At 36.1% G+C, this 20,849-nt stretch overlaps 1 protein-coding gene across 3 annotated transcripts in view; it reads left to right on the top strand.

The window, feature by feature from the left end:
• The window catches only part of PACRG (parkin coregulated), a 251,223-nt gene that overhangs the window by 54,677 nt on the left and 175,697 nt on the right, over positions 1-20,849 (top strand). For all 3 annotated transcript variants that reach the window (XM_056343715.1, XM_056343714.1, XM_056343716.1), the window contains exon 3: positions 10,934-11,068. In XM_056343715.1, coding sequence (XP_056199690.1) covers positions 10,934-11,068 — 135 coding nt within the window. The remainder of the gene's footprint in view (positions 1-10,933; positions 11,069-20,849) is intronic.

Raw genomic sequence — 20,849 nt, 5'->3', positions numbered from 1 at the left:
GACAAGGAAAAGCAACTACTAAATGCTTTATAATATTTCAGAGTAATTCTCAAACTGAACAACAGTGGGTAAACTTACTTTATCAAGTGATGCAAAAGAAACTGGCAATTAAAAACAGTTCATGTGCTTTATGTTTAAAAGAGGTGAGGTTGGAGGGGATAATTTTGCATCTAGCTGTTAGTGTTAGCTCTCAGATCCATCATTCTCATAATTTCTTTTGGGTTTGGGAACCATGTAAAGCATGAAGTTGGAAAGAAAATGGAACTGCTTTGGCAGATTCAAAGGTTTTGTTCTTTTAATGCTCAGGTTACCTTTGTTGTGTTTAAGAAAGAAGTACTTGATAAAGTGAATAAAATCTGTAGTAGCTTTTTAAGCAGGTTCTTAATCTATTTCAGGGGCTTCTGATTTCACAACATTTTTAATAGATAATGGCTTTTCCCAGTGGTTCAGTGTTCACTTCTAACACTTGGTTCCTTAGATTGAAAATGTAATAGGTGGGCAAACATGTTCAGGATTGTAGGGCATGTGGGGTCTGGTCACAGAATTGTGCTGTTTACTCAAGATAGGGCAGATGACACTAGGTAATGGAAGTAATGAGGAATGCACCATTCCTCTCCTTTCTTTAGCTGTTGCTTTTGGTGTTCCTATTCCATCTCTTCAGATGCAGTCAAGTAATTTGCCATTGAAGATAGCCATAGGGTGGGATTTTGTACATTTTTTTAGTTGTAGGGGGATGATGAGGGCCTTATAGTAACTGCTCTGCTAGCTGAAGCCTCTAGCCATAGGAGGTTTCCAAGTGCATTCTACAGAGAGCTGAAGCATGACTTTATGAAAGGTGATAGCTAACTCATCACAACCCCATTTAACTTTCTGGATTTTTATAAGGTTGTAAATAATTCTAATCCAGTTCTAAAATGGGACACTAGTGCCAAAATGTTGTTTCACCAAAACGTTGGATAGGGTTTGTCACAATCAAAATTAGAATGCAGTGATTTTACCTTTTCAGTCCAGTGTTTAATCATTTAAACAATGTTCTGTCATGACCCAAACAAGTTTCTTGCTAGCTCACACGTCAATCCAGCCTTTCAGAGTCTGTGTCTGCAGAGAAGTGATTCACCTGGATTTTCTTAGGGCTAATAAACCACTGACTTAAAATATGACTGACCCAATGGGGCCCTGTTCTCTTTTGTGAAAAATCCAGATATTTGCAGACACTGTTCCCAGTTGGAGCAAAGAGAAATTTCTGTATTTTTAATTTTTCCATGATATTGAGATAAGTTGATTTGCACAGTTCTAATAGGAGTTAGAGTAGTGTTATATCAGTATATTCTGAAAGTTGCTCTCATGGGCTCCTTATTGTCATCTCACCTATCTCCCTACCCAATACTTATGACCAAAAATTGTTAATGTTTAAATAATTTGAAATATTTTTTTATTAAGCTTTTTTAATTAGACCTTCTAGTGGAACACATTAGACCTACACAAGACCTCAACATTATAAAACATACTTACCAAAGCACATAATGAGGCTTATTTACCACGACCTAGGTATGAAATAATTTCCAGGGGAAAAAAATAAACATCCTGTCAGATTTGGCTCTATGGCAGCTTAAGTTAATTTAATTCTAACTACCCTGGGCATGCCATTCCCTCTCCTTCACTTTCAGCAACTGTGGTGGCATTCCAACTCTGTTGAACATTTCAGTACATTCTCCAGCAGAAAAACCCTTTAACAAAATAATGTGAATAGTTTCCTGGCAGATCAGAGCATTGAAATGCCTCAGATCAGGCAAACACGAAAATTAGTGTAGGAGAAGAGATAGTATAGATGCAAGTGGAAGGGAAGGCAGGACCTTAACAATTTAGAGTAACGAGAAGCTGGATTGCTATATTATGGCCTAGTTTTTATTCTCTTCCTTAGATATCCTCTGTCAGAATCACAATAATAAGTTAGGATATTAGGCGTATTCCAGCATGGACCTTCATACAGGTATGTAGTGGAAGTGTCAAACAGGCTGAGAATAACTCTCCTAATATTTTACAGTTTTACACACTGTTCTTTCCTTATCCACACAGATATGCCATGATGATGTATAGGAGCATTCTAAAGATTACAGAATTCAGAAAAAAATAATTTAATTATATGTTTCTATAAAAAAAAAATAAAAGCCATGTGTCCCATTTTATTTCCTAGCCAATGACATTCTTAAAATTTGCAGTATGTAGATTTGGCATCCAGAAATACATATGCAGCCATAATGAATGTTGGCTTTACTTCTACATCAGCAGTGTAGGCCAATAGAAGAGGATCACCAAAGGAAAAGAGCTAATGCTGAGGATATGATGTTTTACACATTTCAGAGATTTTCTTCACTTAGACTGATTTTTGTCTGAAAGGACTCTAGTTCATTCAGTTAGAAACTGCTTCATGATGTGAACTGTAACTGAGTGCTACTTCAGAGGCACAACTGAAAAATGAATGCAGACATACTCACAGTGAACTTACAGTTTTCTAAACATTAGGCTGAAGATGGAAGAATTTCCACAATCAGGAAAAATTTAGAAGGCTTGCAGATTTAGTGGAATTGCTGCACTGGAAAGCCTTGTGAAACTAATAAAGCAAGAAAAAAGACTGTATTCATCTGTAGACTGGAAAAAGGAGTGAAATATATTAGCAGTTGTCACTGTTCTCCCTTTGCATTAAAGGAAATTGCTTGGCAAGCATCAGGAGAGAAATCTAAATTATATGAAATAGTTACACTATACTCCATCAGAGAATAAGAGATGGAGGATCTTCTGAGAACAAAGTGCTGTAGAGCAGTTTGTAACATAGGCACATCTGGCTTATCAGAACAACTTATCTTTTCCCCAATCAAAAATAACATTTCTGAGGTGATGAACTAGAGTAATTCTGCATGCAGTTTATGACTTACTTTCAGTACTGTCCCAAGGCAATAATGAGATACAATATCTTTGTACAAAATCACATGTCTGATTTTTCTTTCAAGTTCTGGAGCTTTAGAAGCATTTGTAATGTTTGCTGACCTTCTATCAGTAGTTTCATTTTGGGGTCTTAAAATTGATTTCTTTCATTTTGACTTTTGAAGCTATGAGATGGGCTTTGATCTGTTGTCCGGATTTGTGCAGTAGCCCCAGAAGCAACTTTTAAACATTAGATATGGGACCATTTAAAGCATATCAAGAGTGGCACATGTGAGGAAAGATGTCCCTATTTCCTTTTGGATATAAAAAGCTTTTGTCTGATACATGTTGATGGATCGTGTTCTTTTGATATTGAATGCTTGTGATATCAATATTAAATAAAAGGGATTAATGTGGAACTCAAGAGTACCTATTGGGATATCTTACTGTGCCTCTCCTGTCATTTGAAGTTTCTCATTCAATTTTGTGGTATGTCTGCATAGCAAAATCAAAACATGATAGTAGAATGCATTAACAGCCTACAGTAATTTAACCAAATTAGGATCAGTAAATGAAGACAGAGCCATACAGGGTTCGTTGCTTATTGCCAGTCAGAGTAGACACTCTTGAGGGTGCCAAGTACAGATTCTGATTGTTAACACTTGCTAAGATACATGTATTCAAGTCTTTATCACTACTATTATGTATGTTTAGTGGAAAATTTGTGGATTATGTCACCAAATACTATTATGCTATTGTGTTCTGTTGTGATGGTAGGTAACTGCCAAAATCTTGATGTTCTCTTATACATGATTGCTGAGTTTGTCTTGATGGTGGTCTTGTCTGTGTTACAAGTATAGAAACATGTAAAGTACTATCTGCCTACTAACTCAAGAACCACAAACTGGAGATCATGGCTTTTGCACCTAGGCTTGCTCTCTGGCCAGTAGTTGTAACTAGGCAGTGTTGTGCCAGTGGCTGCTCAGCCAAGTTAAAAGCTCTATCACACTATATGGATGAGGATTTTGTCATTGATGGTTCTAGTAAAGCTTTGTATGTCAACATGGCACTGCATAGTGCTAGGTATATTATTTGGCCTTTATTCCTGCTAGCTTGAGTATTTCTTCATTGCATGGTGTAATTTATTTGACTTATTTAATATATCTTGCATTTTACTTGAAGTTTACGTTAGGATTTTGCAGTAGCTTGTGGCTCCAGTATACAAGGAAATTAATAGTGATCATTCCTGTGGAGAAACAAGTGGGTTGCCAATTGGACTATGCTGTATTAGCCAAGTAGAGTGCTAGTTTGACACCAGTACAAGAGAAGAAGAGAATGAGACAAAGACCCTTTCAGTAGTTACACAAAAATTTCCTTGATGCCATCACCTTTACATCTACCTGAGACAGCAGTATGCATTAGTAGGCTTCATTCTGGGGATACAGTGCAATTTTTTTCAGTTTGAATACAAAGAAATAAGTTTTATGAATTTATTTCTGAAAATTTTGCTCTTCAAGATGATAATGTGGTATTATGTTTTCAAGAAAGACTGCATTTTTTAGGTAAGACAGTTGAAAGGTCATATAACTTTTGATACCTATAGCTTCAAAAATAAATTTGATGGACTGCTTTTGTGAGGAGAAAACATAAAAGGATCTGGTTAAATTCGAGTCTTGTAAGAAACTTGAGAGACAAAAAAATTGACGTTTTTTATTCTTCCCAGTTGCCATCTAAATGCATTAACCTGGTTAATCCAAGGAAGATATGTCTTTAACCATAATTTTTTTTTCACAATGTCACTGGTCTTTTTTTTTTTTTTTTAATATGTGAATCATCATATAATAATGGTAGGATCTTAGTCTATTCTACTTTTAGGAAGTAAAAACAGTGGTCTCTTAATATCCTTAATGCCTACAACTTAGTATGTGATCACATCTTTTATTTTCCACATAGCACTTGAACAATTAATGACTTCTTCTTTGAATAAAACAACCTACATCTGCATAGGCAGATGAGAAACTGTATATCCAATTAATTCTTGGTGTTCAATATAAATTCAGAGCTACATGAAGAATCAGGCACCTATTTCTTCCTGTCCCACTCCATGCTGTGTCCTCCCTCATGCTAGACTGAGTGTTCACTCATCTTTGCATCTTAACGATCTAATACTTCACAAATCAACCTAACAAAAAACCTCTAACCAACAACACCAAAACACAAACCAAATCAAAACCACCCCTTTGTTCCTGATCTGATCCTCTGAATACCTGCAAGAAAGCTTCTGTCATTAATGGGGGGCAATACATTGAGGTAGTATGCAGGTGCATGAGGTGGGAAAGACCACTTACCTCCATGTCAGCATCAAGTTTTGGCTGGCTTGAACTGCTCGTGAAACTAGTGTTAGTTTTCATGCAAATCACCAGTTGTCCTAGGCAGTTATGTGTTTAGGTCCCTAAGTATGCATACAGTTTGATGCTCAGTTAGGAAATTTGGAAAACTGTATTCAAATAATTAATCACTGTTTAAACCTGGCTTCAAATATTTTTTCTTAGTCATTTTCCTAATGTGCCATCATTGAAAAGTCTAAGAATGAAACCTGATGCAATGATTTTAAATGCCCACGAGTCAATGAAAGAAATGTGGTCTTTCTCCTGCCTTTTTTTTTTTTTTCTTAATGGCTTGTGTCTTTTATCTTGTCACATAGTTCAATGGCATAGAATTACAATAAATTAGTTTTGCAATTATCAAACTCTTCAACTTCTCTTTGGCATTTAACGAACCTCAGAAGCTGTTTATTGCTTCATATATTTTGTCATCATGAATATTAGCCTTTAATTAACTGGAACTCTAATCTTAATCTTTCTAGCTATGTTGCAATGAAATATTTTTGTTAGGTTGAAGAAGATAGTATTTGTTACTGTTTTCAAATAAATGGAATACTTTCAGAATGACCTTTCGAGTCAGTAATTACAACAATATAAAATGTAAGATAAAAACCTCATTATCACAAGGAAAAATGTTGTATGATTTCTTTTTATATATTTTACTTAGCAACATAAAATTGCAGAGAAGCTTCAGCTGAGAGGGGCCTCTGGAGTTCATCTGATCCAGCCTTCTGTTGAAAGCTGGGTCTTAGATTTGTTTTCTCAGGTCTCTACCAAGCCAAATCTTGAATATTTTCAGGGGGACTCCACCACTTTTCTGGGCAACCTATTCCAGTGTTGAATTTTTTCTGACAGTGAAGAACTTTTTTCTTGTATCCAGAAACAACTTTCTTTGATACAATTTACACCTTTTGCCTCCTGTCCTGTGCATCCTTTTGCAGAGTATACCTCCATCTTCTCAATAACTATCTGTTAAGAATTGGAAGACTGTGATTAGATCCTCCCCTAAGCCTTCTCTTCTCTGGGCTGAAAACATCCAGTTTCTTGAACATTCTGTCTAGATCTCCAGACCTCTAATCATCTTCATGTTCCTCTGCTAGACACTCTCCATTTTTCAGTTTTTGTCATGAACTGGGAGGACCAGAACTGGACACAGTATCGCAGGTGTGACCTAACAAATGTCAACAGAGTGGATCTTCTTAATCTGCTGTCTATAGCCTTACTGATGCGGCCCAGGGCTCATTCTGCCTTCATTGCTGCAAAGGCACTGCTCACTCAAGTTTAGCACTGTCCATAAGAATCCCCAGGTCCTTTTCATAGTCAGATCATACCCAGCTTGTACTGCTGTTTGGGATTATTCTCTCTCATGTATAAGACATATTTATGTAATTCTTGTTGGCCTGGTCATCTAGTTTGTGAATGCCTCTCTTGCATGGTGGCTATTCCTTCTGGTGTATAGTGCCTCTCCTCCCAGTTTGATATAATCCACAAACTTGGTAAGCAAGCGTTCAGTTCTGTCATCCACATTCTTTATAAAGATGTCAAACAGCAAGTATCAAAACCAATACCAACCTCTAGGAACTCCTTTTGTGAACAGCTGCCCATGAGCCAGTAAAAGCATATTAGTCTTACTCTAAAAGTTCAAGCCATAACATTTTTGTAAGATCTTGAAAATCATAATTACTGTAAGCAGCCTGGTAAATTATATTATTTAAACTGTCACCAGGATCAGTAGGCATTATACCTCTGATTTGTACATTCTTAAATTATGGACCAAATGTGTCTTCAGAAACTGTCACATTACAGCTAGGAAGGTCCCAATGAGTTCATGGAGAAATGCTAAATCTGCATAAGGATTGAGCTGTTAGGAAAGACTGTTCAACAGTTTTCTGTTCTGAGAAACGTATCTTCTGTATGAAAAGCAAAGAAGAAGTAAAGTAATTTCCTGGAGAACCAGACTGGCCTGAAGATTTTTATACAGCTTCTCACTGTGGATACTCTGTTCCAGAATTTATTTGTTTGGGGTTTTTTTAACTCTTTTTATAGCAATTAATCTGAATCTATGACTGGCATTCCTGCATTGCGATAGTCTACAAATAGAAGACAAAAAGAAAAGTGCTACTTAAAATCTAAATATAAGAAAATAAATATATCTATCAAAACAGATCAGGAATTACAAAAAGTGAAAAAGTGAATTATAAACATGTTCTTTTCCTCAGGCGGACTGTTGAAGATGCATGGCTAGAATGACCCAGAAAGGTCTACATTAGAGAACAGTGTTCAGAATACCAAATATGATAGTGACGGTCTCCCTAGTAATAAAGACAGGAAGGAAAGAAAACTATTTGCAAAAGGTAAACAGTATTAGCTCAATGCAGCTGCTCTAGCAAATGTCTCATAATCTACTTTTATCAGATGCAAACAAAAGGAACAAGCTGTCTCCATGTAATAATCTTAAAGCAGAGTGACAGTACCCTTCAGTCGTGCAAGGTACCATTTCTTCAAGACAGGGACAGTTCCACTCTCTTCCTGATTGTTGATTTTTCTTTGTTCTAGTCAGATCTTAGACTCATTCCGGTCTAGATTGTTTCATCACTTTAGAGTCAGTTACTCTTCCTGGTATCTAAAAGGTCTTTATGCCTATTACAGACCAAACTGACAAGAAAAGCATCTTTAAGACAAAGTGAAAAGCATCAGCCCTCTCTCTAGACTATTTTCAATTATTTGGTATGCTCCTGCTTCTTTAGATATACACACTACTTTGCTAGTTATACAGTACAAGAATTATGAGATGCATAAGATGGGTAAGAAAATTCATATTGAACTGAAGACAATAATGATATATAATGTTGAAATGAGAGATACCATAATAGATGACAGTTATTAATGAAAGTTCTTAAGAAGTGGTTTTAGGGCTAACCTTATTTAATGTTTTCATTAGTGACCTTGAAAAAAAAATAAGGATTGTATAATGAAATTTATAGTTGACATAATGTTTGGAGTTGTTATTAAAACAGATGAAGATCATGGTGTCACACAGATGAAAGTGGAAGCCCTTGAGAACTGGTGTAATAGAAATGGAATTAAATATAACAGTACAAGCTACAAGATAATGCACTTAAAACTAATGACAAGAAATTCTGTTATTAACATAGAACTCATCAACTGGAAAAGATAGTTGCTGTGGCAGTTAATCACAGGATAACTATGAGATGTCAGTGTGATATGGCGATGAGAAACTAAATGTAATGCCAGGAGATCTACCAGACAGACTGTATCGCATGAAAAAGAATAATACTCATTGTATTAGTGATCACTTATAATGTGGATTTAGTAATCCTGAATAGATTTCTTTTTCATCAGCTTTTCCAGTCACAGCTTGAAAGTACAGAAAATTTTAGGATTTCCAACATTGACTTTGGGCAGGAGTTCTGTAAATCCACTACTTGCTGAATGAGTACATCACTACTTTTGTTTATTCCAAACTTGTCACTGACTACATTTTTTTGATGCCCTGTACTTTCTACTGAGGGAGACAGAGGAAAATCTGTCTGTATTCTTTCTTTCCATGAAGTCATGATTTTATAGATCTTTATTTTATTCCTCTTACCCATCCTTTTCCTGGTTTATTCTTGTGAAAGCCATTCAATACCCTCAGTCATTATCCTCCTCTGAACCTTTTCTAATTCTACCATGGGGTTTTTTTGAGGTGGCAGATCAGAGTAGGCATACTATTTAAGATGTGGTTTCTAACAATTGAATGAAGTAAGGACAATTCACAACAGAACGGATTTGATAATAAAGATCCTTTTAGTCCTTCTAGTTTCTTTGTTCCTGAGTAAAGGGTAGAAAGAAGTCAAAAGAACACAAGCATAATTTCTAGAAAATTTGTAAAGGTGTAGTAGAAAAAGATTAGTTGAGAAGAAGAAAATGTTTGGTTTCAGATAAGATGCACTCTGGGATTACATTAGCTACTTCTAATGATGATAGTCTGCAAGAAGTAATTAAAAAATAATTAAGATTGTATCTCATGTAATCAAGACAACATGTTCTTTATCAATAATTTAAGTTAATATTTAGTAGAACAGCGACTCCTAGTATTACACAGAAAATAATGTTTTAGAGGATATGTGGAAGTCCTGTGTGTGAAAAATATACTGAAAAAACATAGATGCTTTTCTGCTGGCCTCATAGTGACTCACAGACTTGCCTGAAATGCAAAAAAAAAAAATTAAAGTCAAGTGAAAGTACACTAGTGGCACAGAACAAATTTTTCCTCTCCGGAACAAGAAGTGTAGATTTATTTACATTGGTTATAAATGCTTTTCTTGGAGTATTACTTTCAACTGCTACAGATGTGTTTACTAAGCAAAGTTACAGATGTGCATCTCAAATCTATTTTTGCTAGACATGGTCTATCAGTGGCAGCAATATGCAAAAATGGGTCACAGTTTAGTAGCCCTAGTTTAAGCAATTTGTAGTAATGTATAGTGTAGGCATATCATAGTGGTCTCCTCTGTCTCAGCCAGTGGAAAATCATGTCAAAATACTTTGGAGAAAAAAAGTGCCAAGTTAGATTTAGAGCTGTAGTTAGCACAGTTAGATTACAGAATAAAATAAATGAAACAAAGGATGCTAAATGTTTGCATTCTGTTCACTGGAAAGCTGCATGTCTGTACTGCTAGAAACCAATGTAAGGGTCACTGAAGACAGAAAGACAAATAGAACAGTACAAAATACTGGGTATGATTTATGATCCTTGAAGCTCTCACCTTTTTTTGAAAATGATACTTTCTATGTTAGAAAAGGTAGCAAGTCATAAAGGCATTTTTGACAAAGGAGATACACAGTGAAATTCTATTATTTTAGTGCTAATTGTTAGTTGCTGTTACTACTATGTTTGGCTGACAAAAAAGTTCCAGTGTGAGCATTTTGGAATTGGACTGTCATTCAGGCGCTCAGGCTACACAATATGCTAACCAGCAATAACAGAGAAGGAGCTAAGTGGAGCTAAGTCAAATTTCTTCACAGGCGGAGAGGAGAGGTCTGAGAGAAGACCTTCCTTCATTTCTTCTAGTGCTTCAGCTGTCAATGCTGGAAGGCTGGAACTCATATGAAAGCCATATCCACAGCATTTGAGGAAGGGGGATGGTGAAGGAGATCAGGGAATGGCCAGGGAAAGACAGTGGAGGGTGAGGACAGTTATATTAGATGGAAATCATGTCAGGTGACTTCTAGAAAGAAGCAAACAGAAAAAGAAGAAATGCTTAATTTTCCAACTACTTCTACTACATAATGTCAGTATATTCTTTGTGGTTTACTCTTGCTTAAAAATGCTGTGATAACGGGGAAAGCTACTTTGAAATATAAACAGTTTTTATGGGACAACGTGAAAGTGGTAAAAAAAGAAAAGCAGTTAACAAAACCTGTTGATCATTGCCAAAGCATACTTTCAAAGAAGTGAAGTATAACATGTAAAGAAGAAAGCAAACTATAATTTGGGGGATCAATGTTATTCTCCTTTCATATCTGTTTCTATTTTAGCCATATATATTACTCTTTTTCTAAAAAACATATTACCACTGAACTATGGGTTTTCTTGTTTGGTTTGTTTTTGTTTTTTTAAGGTCAGAGGGCCCCCACTTGCAGGAGCATTTAAGGAAAGACCAACAAAGCCCACAGCATTTCGCAAGTTTTATGAGCGAGGAGAGCTCCCAATTGCCCTTGAGCATGATACTAAAGGAAACAAAATTGCCTGGAAGGTAAGTCATGGCACAGCTGAGACAGCCAGCTGAGCTTATTGAAGTGACATCTCTCATTGTCAAACAAATTTAGCTTGTAAGTAAATAACCTGAAATAATTTCTTAGCAAATGGAAGATGGTGGGGAAGCCATTAGAGATAGACCCCTGAGTCAGCTGTCTACCTTGGCTAACAATTAAATTATATGCTGCAAAAAGGAAGATGACAGAGTTGTGTTGCCTTAGAGAATTTTCTCCTGCCCAATTCATCTCTATTTTTATGAGGACCTGGCAATGCAGCCTGTTTCAGGCAGTCCATCAAATGATGGAAGTGGCTGGATACAGTGAGCAGCAGCCATTTATCTCCCCCAGATTTCACCTTCCTGCAGGACACTTCCAAATAGAAGCTTTAATTACCTAAATGGATAGGTCAAGATTGCCTGCTCCCTGAAAATGCAGAGCAGAATACAAACGAAGGCAGATTCTCATTCCACAGCTGCACTCTCAGTCTACAGCATATGTCAGACAGTGTAATCGCTGTCATACGTGCCTCTGTTACAGGCTGACCTCCACTGCTGAAACCATTACAGCTCCGACATTTCTCTGACAAAAGGTTAATTGGCTTCAAAATAAATGTATTGCCTAATGACTCCATTCTAATGCGGCTGTGTTTCTCTCTAAAGGGCTGGGTGATATTATTTGTAAAACTTGCCAATCTTCTAAGTAACTGCTGCAGACTTTTAAATTTAATTTGAGAAATGAATGCTGATCTTTAACCTGCTCCTACTATTTAATTATTTTGGTTATCGTGAATTACTTTTTTTTTTTTTCTGTTGTTTATTGGACTAGAATAAGATCTTGCTGGAAGCAGTGATAGTTACAGAAAATGAACATGATACGCATGAGAAAAATATGTCAGATTTGTGGAATGTTTTAAATTGTTCGTGTCAAGAACATGATACCAATTTTAAATGTATAGTTATGTTAATTCAACACAAAGAAGAGGGATTTTGCAGTCTTATAGCTGATTTTACTCCTAATGAAGCCAACAGGATTAGACCTATAGTGTGGTAAGTGGTGCTACATAATTTGTTAGTAACTAGATTTTAAGATAGCTTTTTTTGCTTATTGAAGAGAGATTTGTGCTACTATTTTGTTGCCCATGGCAGTGCTGAATCAGCACAAGGAACAAATAATAGTTCTTGCAGCAAAGGAAATGTCTACCTAACAATATTTACCCATGATCAGAATTAGATTCCAGTGCAACTGGTCTTTGGGCAACCCTAGAAAAACCCTTTCTGAACCAAATCTCACAGGCTTCCAGCATAAGTCTAATCCTTCATCACAAGGTAAGATCCAAAAGTGATTTGCAAGCAACTGCAGAGCATCTGCAGAATTTTGTTTTTATCTTGAGGCATTATAACTTCTGATTTCTCAAAATCACACTGAGACCTACAGAGAATTTACCTCATTTTAATTGCTATTTGATACATATATTTTCATCGTAAGGTCTAGCATTCCACTAGATGATGCTAGTGACTGCTTAGTTGACTTAGGACACTAGGAAATAAAATGAAACTGCATCAGGGGAAGTTCACATGAGACATTAGGAAAAGGTTCTTCACTGAGATGATGGTCGGTCACTGGAATAGGTTCCCCAGGGAAGTAGTCACAGCATCAAGCCTGTGAGAGTTCAAGGAGTGTCTGGATGACACTCTTGATTGAATCATATGATTTAATTTTAGATAGTCCTTTCAGGAGCAGGGAGTGGGACTCGATGATCTTTATGGGTCCTTTCCAACCTGAAATATTCTATGATTCTATGATCTTGCTAACTTGCTATCTACAAACCTTCCAACCACAGCTGAATGTCTAGAGTGTTTGTTCCCTTTATCTGAAAGTGTGAATTGTTTGAAAACATACTACCTGAAGACAGTCACAATAGCAGTCTCTTGTCAAAGATCCAGCACGTATTTTTTCTTTCACACAGCTTGCAGCCTTACAGACCTAATGTCTCCCTAGTGTCCACCTACCACAGTAAAACATTAGTGTGTAGCTTGTGCAAGGTAGGACTGAGGTGTCATGCAACAGCATTTGCTACTGCTGTTAATCATTTCATTTGAAATAAATTATCCGTACTTCATCATGCAAAAAGGCAGCATAGTAGTGGACTATTCTCTTCTTACATTAGCGCATGGCAGGGCCCAACCTTATTTCCTTTATTCCATGCCACTTGATTTAGTCACAAATCAGTCCAGACGGAGTTCTGTAGAAAGCACTCAACAAAACATTACTGACATAGTAGAGTTACTTGAGGCTATTGTTTAATTTGGCATGCAACCATCATTGATTATTGTGCAGTTTAAGTAGATGAAGCAGGTAAATAGGGGTTTTCTAGTTCAACCTTTACATTAGATAGCTTCTAAAGTCTTAGAGGCTGCCCACTGCTGCAAAAGAGTGAGAATGTAGTTCATCATTAGCTAATATTTAAAGGTGCAGGTACAGTAAGGTCTGTATTTTTCACTTGTTTTAAGGACATGTGAACAGTCAAATCTCCAGCATACATCTAATGGGTAATTTTCTTAAGTTCTTCATATTTATTTGTAAATCTGATTAAGTAATGTTTTTTAAAAAAAGATGTATTTTACTCAATTCTGCTTAAATTCATGAAAATAAAATATTTAAATAATGAAATGTGTCTAGGCAAAATGTTCTATAAAATCTTGGCTGAACTATATTTATTTGCATGAATCAAGATTCTAGTGGAAGGATAAAAAGAAGAAATAAATTATAACAGTGATATTTTAATCCTGCTAAAATTGCACAATATCAGTGTTTTATTGTGAGAGGGTTATTTTTTTCTGTTTAGATGTAATGTATATCATGGTTCATTTCACTCTTGTTAGTTTGTCTACCAAGTGATGCATGAGAGAAAATGCAGGGGGGGTCTCAGAAACATGATTTGTTGTGACAAAGGAAAATACTACAGAATTTTGTTCTGTCCTGCAAAATATACAGTTGGGTTTTGTTTGTTTGCTTGCTTTTTATAATTACTGAAACAAAACAAAATAACCGTAATTGTCAGATGTTAAATATTTAAATATTTTTTGACAACTTTGAACTGTATTGTTATTCTGTGGACAGAATACAGTCATTTTCAGCTAGAACAGAAGAATCTGAAATTTTTTAATGTCCATGAATTGTGTTAATATGTACCAAAAACCCTATATACTAATAACCCTTGAGTTTGTAACAGTTCTTCATCCCTAATTTTAAGCCCATGATTAATTTCCTGTAAGGGCTGGCTACGTATAACTGTGCTTGTAGACCTAGATAAGATATAAATTTAAAGTTCAGGAACTATTCAGAACTATTTCTGAATAACTGTATGTGTTGAATCTTTAATTCTGAAATAATAGTACTTTTTTGTTGAAGTTTAGCTTAAATATTTCCAAAACACGCTAAATTTAGAAAGAGGCATTGTTACTTCAGATTAATCCTAAACATAGACAAGATTAGACTGTGCAGATAAACCATGGTGTTTACCTTAGTGCCTTTTATTAAAAAATGGCCCAAAGCAAATTAGATCTCACTACAAAATCATTATAGCAAGATATGTCTTCTGTGTGAATTCTCAGACTTAGTCTTTACGTTTAGAATGGTGTCTTTCTGAATACGTCTGTAATATTGGCATTCTGGTTGGTAAGTTTTACTATTATATCAAATTCAAATCAACCTGTTTCAACCTAATGGAAGAAAACATATCAACAGGTAAAATATGTTTACAACATCTAAATCATTATATACAAGAATAGGAAATTGAACTTGGTTTTAAAGAATACTATCCGGGGGCTGGGGGGGGGGGGGAAGAATTTGAAAAGCTCTGATAATAGCAAACCATTACCTAGTGTTATAGGCTATAGTCATGTTTATTTATAAAAGAAGACATGACTGTCTTGGTGTTCCTAATCTTTCTTTTCAAAATGAGAACAATTGTCCTTTTGCCATTTTCAAAAGGTGAACATAGAGAATGACTTGTTAATTATGTCTGCGAAAAGAAATCCACCATCTTTGTAACTCATTACACAAATATCTGTTTTTGACTATAAACAAAATGAAAGTATCCATACAAAATTAATTGAAGAATTTTCATCCCTATTCAGGGGATCTACTAGCAGTCAGTGAATTCTTTGTTAAATAGCATACCCTCAACATAATTTTTAAATATCTTATTTAAATCCTTTGTTTTCATGCTCCCTCAGTTCCTTTATTAAATAGAAATGTATAGATATTAGTGCTTTAAAATTGCTTCAAATTTATATAATACTTATATTTCTTGATAAAGTGATAGCTTAACATATCTAGAAATAAAAAACTTCTGTGATTTAATTTTTCAGCAAAAGGATCTTTCCAAATCCGAGGCATTTGTTTTTGTCCACTAACAAAGAATGAATAATAATGGTATGGTCTGCGAATGTGTTTCTGATGTGTATCAAATGTAAAAGTTTGGAACATAAATTGTTGTTAATGTAGAGTTAGATAATGGCAGAAAGTGATCTTTCTAGAAAAAGAATGTGTTGAAATATTTATAAGCCATTTGACTGCTTATGTGGGATCCTACAGTTCTCTTTTCACCTATGTATATCACAATTTTATTTCAAAATGTAGCAATATATTCTTTTGCACACTTTCATACCAAGCTATGAATAATAAAAGCTCAGAGTTCAGGTCTGAAAAGGACTTCCATTTTAAAATATATGTTACTGAATTAAAAAAGGTCAGAATGCAATTAAACCTTTGATTAAGAAAGTTGATAAAACCGAGGAAGTATTTCTGAATTATTAAGAATATGTTTGAAATGCAATCTCTCTGTAGTGTACAAAAAGTCATCGGAATGTTTGGAAAATTATTTTTTTAGAGAGTGGGGTTAATTATGGAAGTTAATATACAGGGAAGAAAAAAGCTTCCATTCTTCAAAAGAATTTTAGCAATTTCAGAGAAATGAAAACCAAATTAAAAAATGCAAACTTCTCAAGCAAAATGTCAAAAACCAACATGATTTCCATCTTTTGGGTTTATGTTTTTTTCCAGAATAGCTATGTTCGCTAAGGATGTGACTTCTTCCATTTTAATTTATCTTCATCCTCTTTCCCACATAGCTTTTTTTTTTTTTTTTTAGGATCTAGTATAAGCTATGGCAGCAAAATTACTTCTTGGTGATATAAACTAGAAGCAATAGTAAAAGAAAGTGTTCTGCCCCGAACATCATGAATTGTGCATACACTTTTCCCTTGTGCAGACTATTAAAGGTTGATTTTGGTAATAGAGACTACAAAATTTGAACATGCCACAGAAATGCAATTTTTATTAGCATCGCTTATTCTTCATTTGGTTTTATCAGCATGCTGTATATTAGTTTATATAAAATTCTGAGCTGCTATGATTAATCTGGTACCTATACCCAGCACCAAGAAAAATCTTTCTTGTTTTTTGGTTTGGTTTGGGGTTTTTTTGGTTTTGCGTTGGGCTTTGTTTTGAGGTTTTCTCCATAAAATAGCTGCAGTTTAAATTTTGTTTTCTTTTCCTGGAAGTGCAACCCTTTTTGCTTGTTTGAGGGATAAGTTTTAAGCAAGAGAAAATATTTTAAGGCAACATGTCTACAGTTGCAGAGCTTTCAAGTAATGTCAGGTTTTTTCATTTTTGTGACATTATCTTGCCTTTAAACTGCATGAATGAACATTGTATGTTATTCCCTGTGTAGTATTAAGCAAACTTAGGTAACACTTCCCAAAGTTCATACCCCAAAACAAATTTTAAATAGTTTGAGGGAGCTCATTTACCCTACAGAACGACCCCATTATTATACTAATGTTTTGCAATTTATAAAGGTGAAATTAATTCTAGAAGTTGAGGGGGTTTAATAACTTATTACCATCAGAAGGGGAAGGTCCACCTTCACTTCTTCTGCTCTCTTTTTCTAAGGCGTACTTGGCACTGTCGTCGATGCTTATCAGAGCCCTCTATGAGTAAATTTAACTAACTTAGGGAAAAAAGATGGATGTGTTTTTTCTCGATTAGCAACAAGTTCACAGTCCTGGGAACCTGGATTACAAAAGGGTCCATGAGTGCTACAGCTGGGTGTTTGTGAAGGAGAGAGAAACAGTAGTGAAGTACAGTGAAGAATGGGAGAGAGATGAAGGATCTCAAACCTTTTTTCTATCAACAGCAATGAACTGCTAGATTGGTTTAGCTGATCATGGAATTGCAGCTTCAGGTATCTGAAAGCAAAAAGAACAAACTGCCTGTGAAAAATAATACCTTTCTTTTGGATTTATTTTCAGATATACAGATTTCTTTCCTGCTTTCATTCTTTGCTAAGCTATGTTTAATATCTTTTTAATAAAAGGTGTTGAGAGGACACTGTCTTCTTAAAGAAAACTTGTAAATCTGCCGCAAGTGTTGTCATGCAAAATGAAAGCTTTTTGCAAGTTTATATATAAAGAGGAGTGGCCATGCACTGTGTTTGGACACAGTGGATACAGCACAGAGTGGTGTTAGTTTCTATTTTATTTAATGTCTTCATTAATGTTTTAAAAAATAGTTCAGAGTTTTCTTTTGCAATAGACTTTTGTTTATCTTCCCCAGAGGGGTCCTTTCTTTTAATCATTTCAGTGATCCTTTTAAAGCCTGTCTCTGGTACAGTTGTGCTGGTATAACAGAATATTGCATTGTGGATTCAAGAGAAGGCAACTGAAAGTGAGAATTTCTTAAACCAGAAACAATACATAATAATTTGGAGAGACTAGAAATATGAGTTGAAATGAAATAGAATCTGGGAGAAAGAAATTTTAAATGCTGCCTCTGGGAAAAACAAAACCAAATAAAACCAAAAAAATATTAACAGATCTAGTGTAAAGGAATTGTTTGGAAAAGACTAATGTTATTTTTTAAAGGACAGTAATACTCTCAGTTTTCTGTGGACACAGTAATACAGCAAACTTAAGGTGTGGTGTGGTAGCAAGAAAGAATTATTCAGTTTTAAACTAAAAATGTAGCAATAGCTGTTGCATCATCTTAAAATTATTAGTAATCTCTATACTATGGCTTACTGAAGCAAGCAGAAATACTGTTTATACACAGTTGTGTATAGACAAATGCTATTCATAACTTTGTGACTGTGATGCTAGTGCCCAACTAACGACTATCGTAACTGTCTTCACAGATGCGCATGTGACTTTTATTGCTAAAAATTGCAGTCATAAGTCTTTTAAATGCATAATACTAAAAAATAGCCACATCTTAATGACTATGACCTGATTTTCATTTAAATGTGTCGTGGTTTGACCTTAGCTGCACTCCAGGTGCCCACCAAAGCCGCCGCCTCAATTCAACAGGGGAAAGGAAATATAACGGAAGTCTTGGGGTCAAGATAAGGAACAGGGAGATCGGTCAGCAATTACCGTCACAGGCAAAAAAGACTTGACTTGAGGAAATGAGTTTAGTTTATTACCAATCATATGAGAGTAGGATAATGAGAACTAAAATCAAAACTCAAAAACGCCTTCCCCCCACCCCTCCCTTTCTGGGCTCAGCTTCACTTCTGATGTCTCAACCTCCTTCTCTAAAGCAGCGCAGGGGTCAGGGAATGGGGGTTACAGTCAGTTTATTGCATGTTGTCTCAGCTGCTCCTTCCTCCTCACACTTTCCCCTACTCCAGCCTGGGGGCTGTCCCATGGGAGGCAGTTCTCCATGAACCTCTCCAATGTGAGTCCTTCCGATGGGCTACAGTTCTTCACACACTGCACCTGTGGGTCCCTCCCATGGGATGCAGCCCCTCAGGCACAGACTGCCCCAGCGTGGGTCCCCATGGGGTCACAGCCTGGCCAGCAGCCCTGCCCCGGCCTGGGCTCACCCCTCCGTGGGGCCACAGGCCCTGCCAGGAGCTGGCTCCAGCGCGGGCTGCCCACGGGGTCACAGCCTCCTGCGGGCATCCCCCTGCTCCGGCGTGGGGTCCCCAGGGGCTGCGGGGGGGATCTGCTCCACCGTGGGCTCCTGGGGCTGAGGGGACAGCCTGCCTCAGCCTGGGCTTCACCGCGGGCTGGGGGGGAACCCCTGCTCCGGGCCTGGAGCCCCTCCTGCCACTCCGGGCCTGGCCTGGGGGCTGCAGGGCTGCTGCTCTCACACAGGCCCACTCCTCTCCCCAGCAGCAATTGCTGTTGCTCATAATTTTCCGCCCCCTTCTTAAATCCGTTATCCCACAGGCACCACCACCGTGGCTGATGGGCTCGGCCTGGTCCAGCAGTGGGTCCATCCTGGAGCCGGCTGGCATGGGCTCCATCGGACATGGGGCAGCTTCTGGCGGCTTCTCACAGAAGCCACCCGTGCCCCCCGCTACCAACACCTTGCCACGCTAACCCCAATACAAACTGAAAACTTTTTTAAATCTCTTAAGAAATAATGTACTACACTTATACCTATTCTGTGACCTGAAATCATACAAAAGAGCTACAGCATAAATGCAGTATCAACAAAATTCCTATTGACTGCATTAGAATGGGATCCTTATTGCCATAGATAAATATTATTTGCTATCTTGTTCCTTTTTCTCACTATGATATTACAAATTTTCCTACTGAACCTACTGAAGGTTTTTAGTCCTTGATAAAGCTCACAGGAATCCATTTCTGATCAGCTATAAATTATAATGTCCTGAGTTATTGAAGTTACAGAAGTTATGATCATCCTTTTGATAACAGCAGACTTAAATCTCTCTCCTACATCTAAGAAGTGTTTATATCTAATTAAATTTATATTTTTAATGTGTTATTTTTATATTTATTTTCAGTAGATATGTAGTTGTTTTCTTCAAGTCACTACTTATATTGACTCTAGCTTTTTACCTGAGTTAGCCAAGATTAACCATCTTTTGTTTCTAGACTAAATAGGGTACCAAGCTGATGTCCTTCAATTAAGGCAACATTTTTAAAGTTGAGTAACTAAGTGCTTCTAGTTTCCATTCCATGATACATATAGCCACAGAAAGTGTTGGAATAACAGGTTCCTCAAGTAACTAAGTAACATTAATTACAAATAAATTTAGTCTGTTCAAATCTTGCTTTTCAAAAGCACTATACTAGAATTATTTTTCAATTGAAAAACATTTGTTAATGATAATGCATCAATTAATTTCATACTTAAAACTGTCATTAAAAATTAGACAGCCAATGGCTCTGTAATATGCATTTTTCTGTTGGCTCACTAGTTCTTAATACTAATCTACGAAATCAGTCATTACTTTACACTTTTCTTTTTCATGTCTAAAAAGGAGATGGCTGCAGATCTTAGAAGAAATGTATGATGTTAGAGATTAAAAAAGAATCTTATTGAAATGCAGTTTCAAAACACTGTAGCAAAATACTGGGTTTATGAAAGCCCATAAAATTCAAAGTATTTCAATATTTAACAACATTCTCATTGGTTTGCTTTACTTGTATATTTAAACTAATATTTCTGGTGAAACACTGAATTATGTCATATTATGTATTAGAGGTTACTCAATGCAATCTCCTCTTACAACTTTTGGCTCACAAAAATGTAATCCTTTTTAGAGTTAGGATTTTTACAGTCCTCTATTCTTTTACATTTTTTTCATTTATAATTCAAGAATTCAATGAAATATCTGTTTTCTCCATGCTCAGATAAAGTACCATATTAATTAAAAATATGACATGTATGTTTGCTTAACAGCTGCATAATATGTTTCCCTTAAAAACTAAAACATGTTTTCCTGGAAGCAACTAAGAT

The sequence above is a fragment of the Falco biarmicus genome, chromosome 6 (assembly GCF_023638135.1).
Source record: "Falco biarmicus isolate bFalBia1 chromosome 6, bFalBia1.pri, whole genome shotgun sequence".
NCBI lineage: Eukaryota > Metazoa > Chordata > Aves > Falconiformes > Falconidae > Falco > Falco biarmicus.
The sequence above is the reverse complement of the archived record's forward strand: the minus strand, read 5'-3'. Positions and strand labels throughout refer to the sequence as shown.